The sequence below is a fragment of the Anolis carolinensis genome, unplaced genomic scaffold (genome assembly GCF_035594765.1).
Source record: "Anolis carolinensis isolate JA03-04 unplaced genomic scaffold, rAnoCar3.1.pri scaffold_7, whole genome shotgun sequence".
Classification (NCBI taxonomy): Eukaryota; Metazoa; Chordata; class Lepidosauria; order Squamata; family Dactyloidae; genus Anolis; species Anolis carolinensis.
The window spans coordinates 28263946-28284031 of record NW_026943818.1 but is presented as its reverse complement, the minus strand read 5'-3'; the positions used below and the strand labels follow the sequence as shown (position 1 = coordinate 28284031).

The window sequence follows — 20086 nt, the reverse complement described above, 5'->3', positions numbered from 1 at the left end:
ATAGTCAAGCAATCATAATAATAATAGTCTCCCAGCAACATAATAGTCAAGCAATAATAATAATAATAATAATAATAATAATAGTAATGCCTTCCAAGCAACACAATAGTCAAGCAATCATAATAATAATAGTCTCCCAGCAACATAATAGTCAAGCAATAATAATAATAATAATAATAGCCTCCCAGCAACATATAGTCCAGCAATAATAATAAGAGTCATAATAATAATAGTAATAGCCTACCAGAAACATATAGTTCAGCAATAATAATAAGAGTCATAATAATAATAATAGTAATAGCCTACCAGAAACATATAGTTCAGCAATAATAATAAGTCATAATAATAATAATAGTAATAGCCTACCAGAAACATATAGTCCAGCAATAATAATAAGAGTCATAATAATAATAATAGTAATAGCCTACCAGAAACATATAGTTCAGCAATAATAATAAGAGTCATAATAATAATAATAGTAATAGCCTACCAGAAACATATAGTCCAGCAATAATAATAATAAAACCGGTAATAATAATAATAATAATAATAATAATAATAATGGCTTCCAAGCAACATATAGTCCAGCAATAATAATAGTAACAGCCTCCCAGCAACATATAGTCCAGCAATAATAATAATTCCGGTAATAATAATAATAATAATGGCTTTCAAGCAACATATAGTCCAGCAATAATAATAATACCAGTAATAATAATAATAGTAATGACTTTCAAGCAACATATAGTCCAGCAATAATAATAATAATAGCCTCCCAGCGACATATAGTCCAGCAATAATAATAATAATAGTCATAATAATAATAAAAATAGTAATAGCCTCCCAGCACCATATAGTCCAATAATAGTAGTAATAGCCTCCCAGCAACATAGAGTCCAGCAATAATAATAATAGTAATAGCTTCCTAGAAATATATAGTCCAACGGTAATAATAATAATAGTAATAATAACTTTCCCTTTCCTGACTCATCTCTGACCCGCAGAGAGTTCCTGGGAGTCTCGTTCCAGAGGGGAAAGCGATTGTCATAATTAATAATAATTATTATAATAACAATAATTATAGTGGTGACGGAGCGAGTGGTCCGAGTTTGTTTGTTTCTGCTTTGAAGCCTATTGAAATTGTAATGTTGAGTCCGAGTTCATAGGCGAATGCAATGAGTGTTTCCGAATGTTCTGCCCGTCTCTGTTTCCGCCGTGGCTGCAGGATTTTTGGGCTGGACGGCAAGCCTTCCCTCCTGAACCCGGCGGGGCCCCTCCTGGTGTCGCCGAACCTCAAACAAGGCCCGATGGACCTGCAGCAGCTCCAGAACCGGGCGGCCGTCATCCCGCCCATGGTACGTTCGTCAACAAAGGCAGCTTGGGTTCTCATTTTGGAAAAGTCACCAAATCATCCTGAGATATTGATACGTAAATAATGGTCGGCCCTGTTGTTGTCGTTCTGACCTGTGAACGGCCTCACCCGGCATCCTCGGTGCCGGAGGTGACCCTCTCGGTTCGGCTTCCCCCCAGGTCTCGTCCTCCTCCCTGCCGGGGCTGCCCCAGGGGATGGCCATGAGCGGCTACACGCTCTTCCAGCAGCACATCAAGGCCATGCACAAGTCCACCATGATGGAGGAGCAGCAGCAGCACCGCCAGCGCCAGGAGCACATGGAGGCCGAGTGCCGGCGGTCGGACAGCCCCTGCGGACCCGCCCGGAGCCCCAGCCTCGAGTGGGACGGTACGCAGGCAGCCCCCCCCGGCCCCCGCCCCAGGCCCTCACCCTTACTCCTAAGCCCGGACTCCTCACCCCTAGCCCTAACCCCTCCCCCAACCCCTCACTCTTACTCCTAAGCCCGGACTCCTGGCCCCTAGGCCTAACCCCTTACCCCAACCCCTAACCCTGAACTCCTAGCTCTAACCCCTTACCCCAACCCCTAACTCCTAACCTCTCACTCTTACTCCTAAGCCCGGACTCCTGGCCCCTAGCCCTAACCCCTTACCCCAACCCCTAACCCTGAACTCCTAGCTCTAACCCCTTACCCCAACCCCTAACTCCTAACCTCTCACTCTTACTCCTAAGCCCGGACTCCTGGCCCCTAGCCCTAACCCCTTACCCCAACCCCTAACCCTGAACTCCTAGCTCTAACCCCTTACCCCAACCCCTAACTCCTAACCTCTCACTCTTACTCCTAAGCCCGGACTCCTGGCCCCTAGCCCTAACCCCTTACCCCAACCCCTAACTCTGAACTCCTAGCTCTAACCCCTTACCCCAACCCCTAACTCGTAACCCCCCACTCTTACTCCTAAGCCCGGACTCCTGGCCCCTAGCCCTAACCCCTTACCCCAACCCCTAATCCAAAACTCCTAGCTCTAACCCCTTACCCCAACCCCTAACCCTGAACTCCTAGCCCTAACCCCTTACCCCAACCCCTAACTCTGAACTCCTAGCTCTAACCCCTTACCCCAACCCCTAACTCCTAACCCCTCACTCTTACTCCTAAGCCCGGACTCCTGACCCCTAGCCCTAACCCCTAACTCTTACTCCTAAGCCTGGACTCCTGACCCCTAGCCCTAACCCCTAACTCTTACTCCTAAGCCCGGACTCCTGGCCCCTAGCCTTAACCCCTTACCCCAACCCCTAACTCTGAACTCCTAGCTCTAACCCCTTACCCCAACCCCTAACTCCTAACCCCTCACTCTTACTCCTAAGCCCGGACTCCTGACCCCTAGCCCTAACCCCTAACTCTTACTTCCTAACCCTGAAATCCTAGCCCTCACCCCTTACCCCAACCCCTAACTCCTAACCCCTCACTCCTACTCCTAAGCCCGGACTCCTGATCCCTAGCCCTAACCCCTTACCCTAACCCCTCACTCTGACTCCGAAGCCCGGACTCCTGACCCCTAGCCCTAACTCTTATTTCCTAACCCTGAACTCCTAGCCCTTACCCCAACCCCTAACTCCTAACCCCTCACTCCTACTCCTGATCCCTAGCCCTAACCCCTTACCCTAACCCCTCACTCTGACTCCTAAGCCCGGACTCCTGACCCCTAGCCCTAACCCCTAACTCTTACTTCCTAACCCTGAACTCCTAGCCCTCACCCCTTACCCCAACCCCTAACTCCTAACCCCTCTTACTCCTACACCCAGACTCCTAACCCCTAGCCCAAAACCCTTACTCCAATCCCTAACTCCTAACCCCGAACTCCTAGCTCTAACCCCTTACCCCAACCCCTAACTCTTAACCCCTAACTCTTACTCCTAACCCCTAGCCCTAACCCCTTACTCTAACCCCTAACTCTTACTCCTACCCCGAGACCTAACCTCTTACCCCAACCCCTCTTAATCCCTGACTCCTAACTCTGAACTCCTAGCCCTAACCCCTCACCCAACCCCTAACTCCCAACCCCGAACTCCTAGCCCTAACCCCTTACCCCAACAAATAACTCCTAACCCCAAACTCCTAGCCCTAATCCCTTACTCCAACCCCTCTTAACCCCTGACCCCTAACCCTGAACTCCTAGCCCTAACCCCTTACCCCAAACCCTAACTCTTACTCCTAACCCCTAATTCCTAGCCCTAACCCCTTTCCCCAACCCCAACCCCTTAACACAACTCCTAACCCTTACCCCAACCCCTAACTCCAACCCTAACCCCTTCCCCCAACCCCTAACCCTAACCCTGGTCCTAACCCCAACCCCTAACTCTTAACTCTTAACTTCTAAACCCTTAACTTAACTCCCAACTCCTAACCCCTAGCCCTAACCCCAACTCCTAATTCCTTACCCCAACTCCTAACTCTTAACACCTAACTCCTAATCCCTTACCTTAACCCCTACCTCCTAACCCTAACTCCAACCTCTAACCCCAACTCCTCCTAAAACTGTAACTCCTAACCCCCAACTTTTAACCCCAACCCTTTCGGTTTCGCTTGCAGAAGGGGGGGCATGAGAGGAGCCATGTTGCAATGGCCCTAAGGAAGAGGGAGCAGGCTTCCTTTCTGCTGCCCTGGAGACTAATAATAATAATAATAATACAATTGATGTCAATTCTCCCCAGTTGGTTGTTCTGACGTAGTAAATGTTAAGACTTCGTCGCATTACATTCCTCTTTTGTCCTGTTCTGGAGAGGTAACGGAACGTCACCCGCTCGCTTGCCCCCTCGCAGGGAAACCCATGGCCTACATGCCGTACGCCGACATGAAGCGCGCCATGGAGCAGGAGGCGCAGATGCAGGGCGCGGCGGCCCGCTCCTCCTCGCCGTACCGCCTGTCCCCCCGTGAGGTCAGCAAGGCCTCCCCCCAGCCGGACCTCAACGCCGTGCGATACAGTGTCCCGCCAGGTAACGCAGGGAGTAATCGGGGACGGGCGGCTCTCCTTGGCGGAGAGATAAAGTGGGGCATAAACATCATAATATGTTGTCGACTACCCGATCCATTTATAATTGAACCCGGAAACACACTAGAAGCTGGTGTAACTTCTTCAGGAACGGGGTAGTTCTTTCCCTATAACCTGCCCCCCCGTAAGCGGTCTCACCGCTGACTTTTGGACCAGTTGAAGTTTCCGAACGCTCTCCTGGGGCAGCCCCATGTAGAGCTCATTACAGTAGTCTAGCCTGGATATGAGTACGGTATTTATTTACATGGACAAGGTATGAAGAGGGAGGAATGGTGGCACTCTTACTTGTTCGTTAGAAAGACGGCCGGCCTCCTTGGAGAGCTCTAATACATTCATGTTTTCCCTCCTGAAAATCAGTGCGATTTCTTGGATCCTCCGTCTTTTTGTAGCGAACGAGTGAGAAGTGAGGCTGTCGAGAGACGCGAGGATCTTTCCCGTCCGAGGAGACACGGATTCGCACTGAGTCCTATATTACAATAATATAAAACATAATAATGATAAAAATATAAAGAATTACAATCTATATATAAAAGGCTTTTGGCGTCACGGCGACGCACAAAACGGCAAAACCCAACACCCCCCAAACTCTAAAATTGGCAACACAAACCATCACCCCCGCCTCAAGTAAGATACAACACAATCACAAAAAAACACACTCACACTAACAACAAACGGCCAAAACCCGCAACAGACTATGTACGCATGCGCAACGACGTGGCTGGGCACAGCTAGTAACATAATAATAATATAATGACAACAATAATAATATAATGACATAAAAAACAATGATAAAAATATAAAACATATAATAACATAATATAACGACAATAATAATAATATAATGACATAAAATATAAGGATATAATAATGTTATAGTTTTCGTGGTGTCAGTGAAATTCCACCTATGGGTTTACTATTATTATTATTATATTAGTTATTATTATTATTACTTTGCGCCCTAAAAATAGTCTGTTGATTACTTTCTATTGGTGACGTTCTCGATATCTTTCCTTTTCCCAAGTTCTCCAGCCCGCGCCCCACCAAGTCATCACCAACCTCCCCGAAGGGGTCCGGCCCCTGACGACCCGGCCGACCCGGCCTCCGCCCCCCTTGATCCCCTCCTCCAAGACGGCGGTGCCCTCCGAGAAGCCCTCTTTCATCATGGGGGGCTCCATCTCGCAGGTAAGCTCAAGCCCAACCAAGTAGCCATGACGTCATACCTTGTGCACCTGGGTTCCGAGGACTTCCTCACAAAGTCTTTCTGACCGTCTCTGCTCGTGGGTCTCCTCCTTGTCCATCTGCAATGTTGTCTGTTCTGACGAGACCAGGAAATCCACCCCTTAATTTAAGCTCAAGCCCGACCAAGTAGCCATGACGTCATACCTTGTGCACCTGGGTTCCAGGGACTTCCTCACAGTCTTTTTGACCGTCTCTGCTCGTGGGTCTCCTCCTTGACCATCCACAATGTTGTCTCCTCTGACGAGACCAAGAAACCATCCCTTAATTGAAACTCGAGCCTGACCAAGTAGCCATGACGTCGTAGCTTGTGCACCTGGTTTCCGAGGACTTCCTCACGAAGTCTTTCTGACCGTTTCTGCTCGTGGGTCTCCTCCTTGTCCATCCGCAGTGTTGTCTGCTCTAACGAGACCAGGAAACCATCCCTTAATTTAAGCTCAATCCCAACCAAGTAGCCATGACGTCATACCTTGTGCACCTGGGATCCGAGGACTTCATCAGGAAGTCTTTCTGACCGTTTCTGCTCGTGGGTTTCCTCCGTGTCCATCCGCAATATTGTCTGTAGGTAACGAGCTCTTAAATTGAGCTCAAGCCCGACCAAGTAGCCATGACGTCATACCTTGTGCACCTGGGTTCCAGGGACTTCCTCACGAAGTCTTTCTGACCATCTTTGCTCTGGTCTCCTCCTTGACCATCCACAATGTTGTCTCCTCTGACGAGACCAAGAAACCATCCCTTAATTAAAACTCAGGCCTGACCAAGTAGCCATGACATCATACCTTGTACACCCGGGTTCCAGGGACTTCCTCACGAAGTCTTTCTGACCGTCTCTGCTCGTGGGTCTCCTCCTTGTCCATCCGCAGTGTTGTCTGCTCTGACGAGACCAGGAAACCATCCCTTAATTGAAACTCGAGCCCGACCAAGCAGCCATGACGTCATACCTTGTGCACCTGGGCCCCAAGAACTTCCTCACGAAGTCTTTCTGACCGTCTCTGTTCGTGGGTCTCCTCCTTGTCCATCCGCAGTGTTGTCTGCAGGAAATGAGCTCTTAAATTGAGCTCAAGCCCAACCAAGTAGCCATGACGTCATACCTTGTGCACCTGGGTCCCAAGGACTTCCTCACGAAGTCTTTCTGACCGTCTCTGCTCGTGGATTTCCTCCTTGTCCATCCGCAGTGTTGTCTGCAGGAAATGAGCTCTTAATTTAAGCTCAAGCCCGACCAAGTAGCCATGACGTCATACCTTGTGCACCTGGGTCCCGAGGACTTCCTCACGAAGTCTTTCTGACCGTCTCTGCTCGTGGGTCTCCTCCTTGTCCATCCGCAGTGTTGTCTGCAGGAAATGAGCTCTCAAATTGAGCTCCAGCCCAACCAAGTAGCCATGACGTCGTACCTTGTGCACCTGGGTCCCGAGGACTTCCTCACGAAGTCTTTCTGACCGTCTCTGCTCTTGGGTCTCCTCCTTGTCCATCCGCAGTGTTGTCTGCTCTGACGAGACCAGGAAACCATCCCTTAATTGAAACTCGAGCCCGACCAAGTAGCCATGACGTCATACCTTGTTTACCCGGGTTCCGAGGACTTCATCAGGAAGTCTTTTTGACCGTCTCTGCTCGTGGGTCTCCTCCTTGTCCATCCTCAATGTTGTCTGCTCTGACGTGACCAGGAAATCCATCCCTTAATTGAAACTCGACCCCGACCAAGACGCCATGACATCATACCTTGTACACCCGGGTTCCGAGGACTTCCTCACGAAGTCTTTCTGACCGTCTCTGCTCGTGGGTCTCCTCCTTGTCCATCCGCAGTGTTGTCTGCAGGAAACGAGCTCTTAATTTAAGCTCAAGCCCGACCAAGTAGCCATGACGTCATACCTTGTGCACCTGGGTTCCGAGGACTTCCTCACGAAGTCTTTCTGACCATCTCTGCTCGTGGGTCTCCTCCTTGTCCATCCGCAGTGTTGTCTGCTCTGACGAGACCAGGAAACCATCCCTTAATTGAAACTCGAGCCCGACCAAGTAGCCATGACGTCATACCTTGTGCACCCGGGTTCCGAGGACTTCCTCACGAAGTCTTTCTGACCGTCTCTGTTCGTGGGTCTCCTCCTTGTCCATCCGCAGTGTTGTCTGCAGGAAATGAGCTCTTAAATTGAGCTCCAGCCCAACCAAGTAGCCATGACGTCGTACCTTGTGCACCTGGGTTCCAGGGACTTCCTCACGAAGTCTTTCTGACCGTCTCTGCTCGTGGGTCTCCTCCTTGTCCATTCAGCCCTATCGCCCACAGACTCAGTGCAAAATCCATCGTTCCCCTCATCCTCCGAATCCCCGGCATCCCCAGCATCTTGCTTCTGAGCCCCAACAACAAATCGCAGATCTTTTATATCCTCAGTCCTTACTAATATCAGCCCTTCTATTTCCTCAGTCTTTACCAGGTCTTTCATATCCTCAGTCTTCTCACTTATCAGATCTTTTACATCCTCGTTTTTCGTAAATTTCAGGTTGAGTTGGGTTGCCCCGGTCCCGCCCTTAACGCCTTCCTTTCCCGCCCCCTTCCTTTCTTCCAGGGGACCCCCGGCACCTACTTGACCTCCCACAGCCAAGCGTCCTACGGCCAAGAGCCCTCCAAGCCCTCGGTGGGCTCCATCTCCCTCGGATTGCCAAGGCAACAGGACTCCGCCAAATCAGGTACGGACGACATTTGGTTTCCCGAGAAACGTGTTCCTCTTGGACTCCAGCTCCCACGAGTTGTCAGGGCCAGCCGTCAGGAGCTGGAGTCCAACCACATCATATCCTCTCTGGATTGCCTTCACGGCAGAAGGGACCCCTGAGGGATATCTAGACCAGTGATTCACAAAGTGGGTGCTACTGGAGCGATCCAGGGGGCCGGTGATGGCACCTATTAGGACACGGGGCGGGGCCAGGGGAGGGGCGGGGCCTCTTCCCAAGTGCCGGAGACAGGGCTGAGCACCTGAGACACCTGTTAGGATACAGGGGGCGGAGCTAGAGGAGTGGGCGTGGCTTCTTCCCAAGAGCCCAGGACAGGGCTGAGGATCTATACCTCTCCTGAGGGACACAGAGGACACAGAGGGCGGAGCTAGGGAAGGGGGCGGGGCCTCTTCCCAAGAGCACGAGACAGGGCTGAGCCTCTATACCTCTCCTGAGGCGCTTGTTGGGATACGGAGGGCGGGGCTAGGGAAGGGGGCGGGGCCTCTTCCCAAGAGCATGAGACAGGGCTGAGCCTCTATATCTCTCCTGAGAGGCCTTTTGGGACTAAAGGGCGGGGCTAGGGGAGGGGGCGGGGCCTCCTCCCAAGACCCTGAGACAGGGCTGAGCCTCTATATTTCTGAGAGGCCTTTTAGGACTAAAGGGCGGGGCTAGGGGTGACGGCGGGGCCTCCTTCCAAGAGCCCGAGACAGGGCTGAGCCTCTATATTTCTCCCAAGAGGCCTTTTAGGACTAAAGGGCAGGGCTAGGGGAGGGGGCGGGGCCTCTTCCCAAGAGCGTGAGACAGGGCTGAGCCTCTATATTTCTCCTGAGGTGCTTGTTGGGACACAGAGGGTGGAGCTAGGGAAGGGGCGGGGCCTCATTGCAAGAGCCTGAGACAGGGCTGAGCCTCTATACCTCTCCCGAGAGGCCTTTTAGGACTAAAGGGCGGGGCTGGGGGCGGGGCTTCTTCCCAAGAGCCTCTGTATAGCTCCCCTGAGGTGCTTGTTAGAACACGGGGGTGGGGTATAGAGGCCCCGCCCCCTCCTCTGGCCCCGCCCCCTGTGTCCAGGACAGGGATAGAAGCTCAGCCCTGCTTCAGAGCTCGTAACTCCGCCCATCCCAGTCCAGGCCGCCCATTTGTGGCCCCACCCACCTCCCATTCCCCCTCCCATCCCCGCCCTCTTGAGCAGGAGCCACGCCCACCCCTCTAAGCCACGCCCCCTTTCCAGGGGGAGCTAAGTCATATTTTTTCTGGAAAGGGGGCGGAAGGCCAAATAAGTTTGGGAACCACTGATCTAGACCAACCTATACCCGTGCGAGAATCCGTAACCCAGGAGAGAGACTCGTGGTGACAGGAGACCCTTTCTTTCCCCGCTTTCTAGCTTCCATGCCCTACATCAAGCAGGAGGAATTCTCTCCCCGGGGCCAGAACTCGCAGCCCGAGGGCCTCTTGGTCAGAGCCCAGCACGAAGGGGTGGTCCGAGGTGAGCAAAACCACGGACTCGCGGGGTCATCTCCGTCTCCTTTGGGGCCCTGAAATGATCTATTTTGATTGACATTCTAACGTTCCCTCCAACTAGGGACGGGGTCCGCTATCCAGGAAGGCAGCATCACCCGGGGGACACCGGCCAGCAAGATGTCGGTGGAGGCGATGCCATCTCTGCGCGGTTCCATCACTCAGGTACAGCTCTATTGATAACCATCGGTACTCGCCGTCCGTAGCCCGGCGGCCATGTTGGTTGGGCCGTTCTTGGAGTTGTACCCCAAAAGGAGAGGCTCTGTCAAATTCTATAGTGACTGTAACTCATCAGAGGACGGCTGAGAAATATTGTATTTCATCGCATAATAGTCACAATATAATAGTTGCGACTATTATGCGAGGAAAAAAATCTGTCTTTATTCTCTGGGTTCTGTTGTTGTTTGTAAACAAGTAAATCCCATCGGAGGATGAACTAGGAGAAGAATATTTTATTTAATTGAATAATAGTCACAATACAATAGTTGCGACTATTATGTGAGGAAAAAAATCTGTCCGGTTTTCCCCTTCATTTATTCTCTGGGTTCTGTTGTTTGTAAACAAGTAAATTCCATTGTAGAACGACTGGGAGAAGAATATTTTATTTAATTGCATAATAGTCACAATACAATAGTTGCGACTATTATGTGAGGAAAAAAATCTGTCTTTATTCTCTGGGTTCTGTTGTAGTTTGCAAACAAGTAAATCCCATTGTAGGACGACTGGGAGAAGAATATTTTATTTAATTGCATAATAGTCACAATACAATAGTTGCGACTATTACGTGAGGAAAAAGATCTGTCTTTATTCTCTGGGTTCTGTTGTTGTTTGTAAACAAGTAAATCCATCAGAGGACGACTAGGAGAAGAATATTTTATTTAATTGCATAATAGTCACAATACAATAGTTGCGACTATTATGTGAGGAAAAAGATCTGTCTTTATTCTCTGGGTTCTGTTGTTGTATGTTTGTGAACAAGTAAATATCGGAGGACGACTGGGAGAGAAATATTGTATTTCATCACGTAATAGTCACACTTCATAATAGTCACAATACGATACTTGTATCACATCATGATAGTTGTGACTATTACACGAGGAAAAATATCTGTCTTTATTCTCTGGGTTCTGTTGTTGTTTGTGAACAAGTAAATCTCATTGGAGAACGATTGGGAGAGAAATATTGTATTTCATCACGTAATAGTCGCACTTACCCTTTTTTCCCACACAAAGGGGGTGTGCGACTATTATGTGAGGAAAAATAATAGTCTTTATAATCTGGTTTCTGTTGTTTACTGCTTTGACATAAAAGGGGAGGAAAAGGAGGGGAATGATCCAGCCTCAACCAATTGTAGTGACCCATAATCTCTCGCCGTTGATTACAGTTCTGTGGTGGTAGGACCCTCTCAGATTCACGACGGGTTGGCTTTCTTTCCAGGGGACGCCAGCGCTGTCCCAGTCAGGGATTGCGGCCGACGTCCTGCTGAAGGGGACCATCACGCGCCTGGCCACCGAGGACAGCAGCCCCGAGAAGTGCCGGGAAGAGTCTGGCGCCTCCAAAGGCCACGTCATTTACGAGGGAAAGAGCGGGCACATCATCACCTACGACGGTGAGGGGACGGGGTGGTCACATTTATATGTTCTTAAACAATTATTAATTTGCTACAAGTACTACAAGTATATATATATACTCTACAGCTACATATGCACACTAGTTGTGCCCGGCCATGCATTGCTGTGGCTAGGACTTTATTTTTCTTTTTTTTTTTGTTGTATGAACACAGAGGCGTGGATGAGAGGTTGTGCTGTCAATTTTCGAGGTTGTGGGGCGTTGAGTTTAGTTGTTTTGTCCGGTGCCGTGATTCCATTACCCTTTTATATATATAGATAGCTATGCCTGGCCATGTGTTGCTATGGCTAGGACTTAATTTTTCTTTTCTTTTTGTTATATGAACATAGAGGCGTGGATGAGAGGTTGTGCTGTCAATTTTCAAGGTTGTGGGGCGTTGAGTTTAGTTGTTTTGTCCGGTGCCGTGATTCCATTACCCTTTTATATATATAGATAGCTATGCCTGGCCATGTGTTGCTATGGCTAGGACTTAATTTTTCTTTTCTTTTTGTTATATGAACATAGAGGCGTGGATGAGAGGTTGTGCTGTCAATTTTCGAGGTTGTGGGGCGTTGAGTTTAGTTGTTTTGTCCGGTGCCGTGATTCCATTACCCTTTTATATATATAGGTAGCTATGCCTGGCCATGTGTTGCTATGGCTAGGACTTAATTTTTCTTTTCTTTTTGTTATATGAACATAGAGGCGTGGATGAGAGCTTGTGCTTTCAATTTTCGAGGTTGTGGGGCGTTGAGTTTAGTTGTTTTGTCCGGTGCCGTGATTCCATTACCCTTTTATATATATAGATGTCGTCTAGATAAATAAACGAACATGAGGGTAGGGATCCCATCTAACCTGCTAACTTACATTTACAAGACGGCCATTACACCTTCCTCCTCTCTATTTGGAAAACCCAAATATTTAAATTACCGTATATACTCGAGTATAAGCCGACCCGAATATAAGCCGAGGCACCTAATTTTACCACAAAAAAACCCTGGGAAAACATTGACTCCAGTATAAGCCAAGGGTGGTAAATTTCAGAAATAAAAATAGCTACCAATAAAATTACATTAATAATAGAGTAAAAGAATACATGTAATGATACTAATAAATACAGGAAAATAATACAAGTAATAAAAAATAGAGTAAAATAATAAATGCAATAATAATAATAAAAAACAGAGTAAAATAAATGTAATAGTAGTAACAATATTAGAGTGCAATAATAAATGTAATAATAATAGAGTAAAATAATAAATGTAGTAATAGCAATAATAATAGAGAAAAATAATAAATGTACCATATATTCTCGAGTATAGGCTGACGCAAATATAAGCCAACCAGGACCCTCACCCGAGTATAAGCCGAGGGGAGCTTTTTCAGTCCTAAAAAAAGGGCTGAAAAACTAGATTTATACTCGAGTATATACAGATAATATTATGATCATTATTAGTATTATTATTATTGTATTACAAAATAATATTACTAATACTATATGCATATACAATATAGTATAATATTATATATTGTAAATTATATTGTATATATGTATATATGCATGTGTGTATATATTGTATTATTATTTATTATATTGTATTACAAAATAATATTAATATTATGTGCATATACAATATATTATAATATTATATATTGTAAATTATATTGTATATATGCATGTGTGTATATATTGTATTATTAGTATTGTATTACAAAATAATATTAATATTATATGCATATACAATATATTATAATATTATATATTGTAAATTATATTGTATATATGCATGTGTGTATATATTGTATTATTAGTATTGTATTACAAAATAATATTAATATTATATGCATATACAATATATTATTATATTATATATTGTAAATTATATTGTATATATGCATGTGTGTATATATTGTATTATAAGTATTGTATTACAAAATAATATTAATATTATATGCATATACAATATATTATAATATTATATATTGTAAATAATATTGTATATATGCATGTGTGTATATATTGTATTATTAGTATTGTATTACAAAATAATATTAATATTATATGCATATACAATATATTATTATATTATATATTGTAAATTATATTGTATATATCTATATATGCATGTGTGTATACGTACATATATATATATAGACTAGCTGTGCCCGGCCACACGTTGCTGTGTCTGAGTCTGGTGGTGTTGGTCAGTCTACATTAGGTTGTATTGATGCTGTGACCTCCACCTTCTTTATACTCACATTAGTCGTAGTATTTGAAGTCTGTTCCCTTCTTCAATTTTTGTGTTGATTGACAATTGCTTGAGATCCCTGTTGTCTTTGGTTTGTTGTTAGTTGTAATGTCTGATTCTGCTGAGTGCGGTTTATATTTTTATTGTGGTACAATAGTCTTTTTTTTTGTTTTGCCTGTGTAGGTGTTTATTATTATTGTTGTTGTTGTGGTCATGAAGGTTGGATAAGTTAAATGCTACTGTATTGTTTTTTGGAGGCCCAGTGTAGCACTGACTGGCCTCTCAGCCTCAGTGCCTGGCTGCTTCTTGCCTGTGCCTGTGATGGTGTTGATTCTTATTGTTGTTGTTGTTGTCATTGTTATTATTGTAATTGTTTTTTTGGAGGCCAAGTGTGAATGTAGGGATTGGGGAGGTGGATGAGTTGTGTTGTCAAATTTTGTATTTGTTATAGTCACAATGCGTTGTTGTGAGTTTTGTGGGTCCAGATTGTGGTTTTGTCATGTGGTTGTGTTGTTACAACTGAGAGGCAAGGCTTTTGTGTTGTGTTGACAAGTTTTGTATTTCTGGGGTGCTTAGTTGTGTTGTTATAGTCACGATGCACTGTTGTGAGTTTTGTGGGTACGGATTGTGGTTTTGTGGTGTGGTTGTGTTGTTACAATCGGGAGGGAATGCTTTTGTGTTGTGTTGCCAAGTTTCGTATTTCTGGGGCGTTTAGTTGTGTTGTTATAGTCATGATGTGTTGTTGTGAGTTTTGTGGGTCGAGTGTGGTTTTGTGATGTGGTTGTGTTGTTACAACTGGGAGGCAAGGCTTTTGCATTGTTTTGGCAAGTTTTGTATTTCTGGGGAGTTTAGTTGTGTTGTTATAGTCATGATGCGTTGTTGTGAGTTTTGTGGGTCCGGATTGTGGTTTTGTGTTGTGGTTGTGTTCTTACAACTGGGAGGCAAGGCTTTTGCACTGTGTTGTCAAATTTTGTATTTCTGGGGAGTTTAGTTGTGTTGTTATAGTCACGATGCGTTGTTGTGAGTTTTGTGGGACCAGATTGTGGTTTTGTGGTGTAGTTGTGTTGTTACAACCGGGAGAAAAGGCTTTTGTGTTGTGTTGTCAAGTTTTATATTTCTGGGGCGTTTAGTTGTGTGCCAAGTTTTGTATTTCTGGGGCATTTAGTTGTGTTGTTATAGTCACGATGCATTGTTGTGAGTTTTGTGGGTCCGGATTGTGGTTTTGTGGTGTGGTTATGTTGTTACAACCTGAAGGGAAGGCTTTTGCGTTGTGTTGCCAAGTTTCGTATTTCTGGGGCGTTTAGTTGTGTTGTTATAGTCACGACGCGTTGTTGTGAGTTTTGTGGATCCTGTGTGGTTTTGTGGTGTGGTTGTGTTGTTACAACTGGGAGGCAAGGCTTTTGCATTGTGTTGCCAAGTTTTGTATTTCTGGGGCGTTTAGTTGTGTTGTTATCACATGATGCGTTGTTGTGAGTTTTGTGGGTCTGGATTGTGGTTTTGTGGTGTGGTTGTGTTGTTGTAACCTGGAGGCAAGCCTTTTGCATTGTGTTGCCAAATTTCGTATTTCTGGGATGTTTAGTTTTGTTGTTATAGTCACTGCGCAAACAACTTTATCATTTTATATATATAGATACATATACACATATATGCATATATACATATATATATATATATAATTCGCAAAGCTTGTCTCTCTTCCGTTTCCGCAGCCATCAAGAACGTCCGAGAGGGAACCCGGAGCCCGCGGACGGCTCATGAGATGAGCTTGAAGCGGACCTATGACGCCATGGAAGGAAACATCAAGCAAGGGATGTCCATGCGGGAGTCGCCCGTCTCCGCGCCCTTGGAAGGTCAGTCCGCACGGCGTTCGGGTTTCAAATCCTGCTCGCTTGAGGTAGTACGGCAGATAAGACCACCTCCTTGAGTTTCTTTGGAGGTTCTAGCAGGGGACTAACCCGAAGACTGGAGATACCGCAGCCAGATCACCCGCAACGAAAAACAGGACAGGAACTTTCCTTCATACCTGGTGGTCCTGCCCGAAAGCACAACAGTTTTGGAAAATGATAAATGAAACGATACAATCTATTTTAAAAGTAAAAACCCAAAGAGAGACTAACATGCTGGGCATGTTAGAGATAGAAAATGACAAAAATAAAGAGATCTTGATTAATGTTTTGGTTACAGTAAAATGGAAAAAAGGGAAAGTATGGTATATAATATAACTAGCTGTGCCCGGCCATGTGTTGCTGTGTCTAGGACTTAATTTTTCTTTTCTTTTTGTTGTATGAACGTAGAGGCATGGATGAGAGGTTGTGCTGTCAATTTTCGAGGTTCTGGGGCGTTTAGTTTAGTTGTTTTGTCCGGTGCCGCGATTCCATTACCCTTTTATATATATATATATATATAGATAGATAGATAGATAGCTATGCCTGGCCACGCGTTGCTGTGGCCAGGACTTAATTTTTCTTTTCTTTTTGTTGTATGAACGTAGAGGCATGGATGAGAGGTTGTGCTGTCAATTTTCGAGGTTCTGGGGCGTTTAGTTTAGTTGTTTTGTCCGGTGCCGCGATTCCATTACCCTTTTATATATATATATATATATAGATAGATAGATAGATAGCTATGCCTGGCCACGCGTTGCTGTGGCCAGGACTTAATTTTTCTTTTCTTTTTGTTGTATGAACGTAGAGGCATGGATGAGAGGTTGTGCTGTCAATTTTTGAGGTTGTGGGGCGTTTAGTTTAGTTGTTTTGTCCGGTGCCGCGATTCCATTACCCTTTTATATATATATATATATATAGATAGATAGATAGATAGCTATGCCTGGCCACGCGTTGCTGTGGCCAGGACTTAATTTTTCTTTTCTTTTTGTTGTATGAACGTAGAGGCGTGGATGAGAGGTTGTGCTGTCAATTTTCGAGGTTGTGGGGCGTTTAGTTTAGTTGTTTTGTCCGGTGCCGCGATTCCATTACCCTTTTATATATATATATATAGATAGCTATGCCTGGCCACGCGTTGCTGTGGCCAGGACTTAATTTTTCGTTTCTTTTTGTTGTATGAACGTAGCGGCGTGGATGAGAGGTTGTGCTGTCAATTTTCGAGGTTGTGGGGCGTTTAGTTTAGTTGTTTTGTCCGGTGCCGTGATTCCATTACCCTTTTATATATATAGATATAGTCACTCATATATTGTGATTAACCGTAACTCCGTCCCTGTGGTTTACACATTGAATCATGGTAGACTTATGTATAGTATCAATATCAGTATAACAAACCACGTATAATCCAATGTCCAATTTCAACAAATATAATTATTGGTACATAAAGTAGTCTTATTAAAGTCTTGATAATATTCTCAAGGTTTGTAACACTCTTCTTCAAAATCAGTCATTCAAAGTAAATCAAAGTTCCATGTCAAGAGTAACAAAGAAGGAGTAAAAGGAGTATATTGGTGGATTCCATAGTTTATACAGTATATGGATCCCGGAGATAATGTGGTCAATCAAATCTGGTTGATACGACTGGTCTGGGTATGCATCCAGTTTCGGTGACCTTCAGGTAGACCTTGAGGTAGACCTTCTTGAGGTAGACCTTCAGGTAGACCTCCAGGTAGACCTTCTTCAGGTAGACCTTCAGGTAGACCTTCTTGAGGTAGACCTTCTTGAGGTAGACCTTCTTAAGGTAGACCTTCTTGAGGCAGACCTTCTTCAAGTAGACCTTCTTGAGGTAGACCTTCAGGTAGACCTTCTTAAGGTAGACCTTCTTGAGGCAGACCTTCTTCAAGTAGACCTTCTTGAGGTAGACCTTCAGGTAGACCTTCTTGAGGTAGACCTTCAGGTAGACCTTCAGGTAGACCTTCTTGAGGTAGACCTTCTTGAGGCAGACCTTCTTCAAGTAGACCTTCTTGAGGTAGACCTTCAGGTAGACCTTCAGGTAGACCTTCTTGAGGTAGACCTTCAGGTAGACATTCTTCAAGTAGACCTTCTTCAGGTAGACCTTCTTGAGGTAGACCTTCAGGTAGACTTTCTTCAAGTAGACCTTCTTCAAGTAGACCTTCTTGAGGTAGACCTTCAGGTAGACCTTCTTGAGGTAGACCTTCTTGAGGCAGACCTTCTTCAAGTAGACCTTCTTGAGGTAGACCTTCAGGTAGACCTTCTTGAGGTAGACCTTCAGGTAGACCTTCAGGTAGACCTTCTTCAGGTAGACCTTCAGGTAGACCTTCTTGAGGTAGACCTTCAGGTAGACATTCTTCAAGTAGACCTTCAGGTAGACCTTCTTGAGGTAGACCTTCAGGTAGACTTTCTTCAGGTAGACCTTCTTCAAGTAGACCTTCTTCAGGTAGACCTTCAGGTAGACCTTCTTGAGGTAGACCTTCAGGTAGACCTTCAGGTAGACCTTCTTGAGGTAGACCTTCAGGTAGACATTCTTCAAGTAGACCTTCAGGTAGACCTTCTTGAGGTAGACCTTCAGGTAGACTTTCTTCAGGTAGACCTTCCTCAAGTAGACCTTCTTCAGGTAGACCTTCAGGTAGACCTTCTTGAGGTAGACCTTCAGGTAGACCTTCAGGTAGACCTTCTTGAGGTAGACCTTCAGGTAGACATTCTTCAAGTAGACCTTCTTCAGGTAGACCTTCTTGAGGTAGACCTTCAGGTAGACTTTCTTCAAGTAGACCTTCTTCAAGTAGACCTTCTTGAGGTAGACCTTCAGGTAGACCTTCTTGAGGTAGACATTTTTCAAGTAGACCTTCTTCAGGTAGACCTTCTTGAGGTAGACCTTCAGGTAGACTTTCTTCAGGTAGACCTTCTTGAGGTAGACCTTCAGGTAGACATTCTTCAAGTAGACCTTCAGGTAGACCTTCTTGAGGTAGACCTTCAGGTAGACTTTCTTCAGGTAGACCTTCTTCAAGTAGACCTTCTTCAGGTAGACCTTCAGGTAGACCTTCTTGAGGTAGACCTTCTTAATGTTCTGTTTTTGTTTTTTTTAAGAAAAACTTCAATAAAAATATATTTTAAAAAAAGATAAGACAACCTCATCTCACTCTCATGTTTTTCAGGGCTGATCTGCCGTGCCCTCCCCCGGGGCAGCCCTCACGCGGACCTCAAGGAGAGGACCGTGCTCTCGGGGTCGATCATGCAAGGTGAGCAAGGATGGTTTAGTAAATTCAAAAAGAACGTCGCTCCCAGGGCGGTTGGTTGTTGGACCGACCGGTCACGGACCGACTACCCCGGGACCTCACCGGCACCCCCCCTCTCGGCCCAGGCACCCCGCGAGCGACGCCCGAGAGCTACGAGGACGGTCTGAAGTACCCGAAGGTCAAGCGGGAGTCTCCCCCCACGCGGAGCTTCGAGGGCGCCATCTCCAAGGGGAAGCCCTACGAGGGGGTCACCACCATCAAGGAGATGGGCCGCTCCATCCACGAGATCCCCCGGCAGGACCTGCTGGGACAGGAGAGCCGCAAGACGCCCGACATCGTCCCCGGAGCCCGGCCCATCATCGAGGGCTCCATCTCCCAGGTAGGCAGTCTCGCCCTATCACAGCTCTCTATGTGTCTATAAGGAGCTACCAACGTCTAAGGTTCTTCCTATCCCACCGCTGCCACCAATTTGGAAATCTGCAACCACCAAAGACTCGGGGAGGAGACCTTTTACTTCTTCTATTTAGATGGTAGCGTAACGTGGTTTAGAATATATGCGACAGAGGCTTAGATGTCGGAAGAACAATAACAAGTTTATTCAGGCACAGAGCTTAGTGGTTACAATGGTGTTTCTCACTTAGAGGTATTCTTATTAACAGTTACAATACTAGAATGAGATGAATCAAATTCTCTAAAGTGCCACTTCTTTTACTTACTTACTTCTTTTACTATTCCTCTGCTCCTTTCTAACTGTAACTTCAATGGATCTCTGTGAGTCCAGCTGGGATTCACTTGGACTTTCCAGTGACTTCAAACCACAGTCACCCCTGTGATATACTATCACAGATTCTCTGTGCCTTTCCAGGACACAGACTACATTCAATAAGTCACCAAACTTATTTAAAACCGACTCAAAAATGAACAATTGAGTCTCCTTGATCCCATCAACCTGGAATCAATCTTCCCTGTGCCTCCTCAGAGCACAGACTACATTCAATAAGTCACCAAACTTATTTAAAACCGACTCAAAATGAACAATTGAGTCTCCCTGATCCCATCAACCTAGAACAGTGATGGCCAACCTATGACACGCGTGTCAGCACTGACACGCCTAGCCATTCTTGCTGACACGCTGCTGCATGCAGATTGATTGAATGACTATGTCTTTTGTGGCCAAATTTGGTGTGATTTGGTCCAGTGGTTTTGTTGTTTACTCCATGGGAATTATGCACATTACATTTATATTAATTTCTATTAT

The 20086-nt window shown here is 45.7% G+C and overlaps 1 protein-coding gene across 4 annotated transcripts in view; it reads left to right on the top strand.

The window, feature by feature from the left end:
• The window catches only part of ncor1 (nuclear receptor corepressor 1), a 129183-nt gene that overhangs the window by 87434 nt on the left and 21663 nt on the right, over positions 1 to 20086 (top strand). For all 4 annotated transcript variants that reach the window (XM_062960721.1, XM_062960720.1, XM_062960719.1 and 1 more), the window contains 11 exons: positions 1226 to 1355; positions 1531 to 1738; positions 4166 to 4339; positions 5417 to 5577; positions 8187 to 8307; positions 9710 to 9811; positions 9908 to 10008; positions 11281 to 11452; positions 15407 to 15547; positions 18748 to 18831; positions 18954 to 19207. In XM_062960721.1, the coding sequence (XP_062816791.1) occupies positions 1226 to 1355; positions 1531 to 1738; positions 4166 to 4339; positions 5417 to 5577; positions 8187 to 8307; positions 9710 to 9811; positions 9908 to 10008; positions 11281 to 11452; positions 15407 to 15547; positions 18748 to 18831; positions 18954 to 19207 (1648 nt within the window). The remainder of the gene's footprint in view (positions 1 to 1225; positions 1356 to 1530; positions 1739 to 4165; positions 4340 to 5416; positions 5578 to 8186; positions 8308 to 9709; positions 9812 to 9907; positions 10009 to 11280; positions 11453 to 15406; positions 15548 to 18747; positions 18832 to 18953; positions 19208 to 20086) is intronic.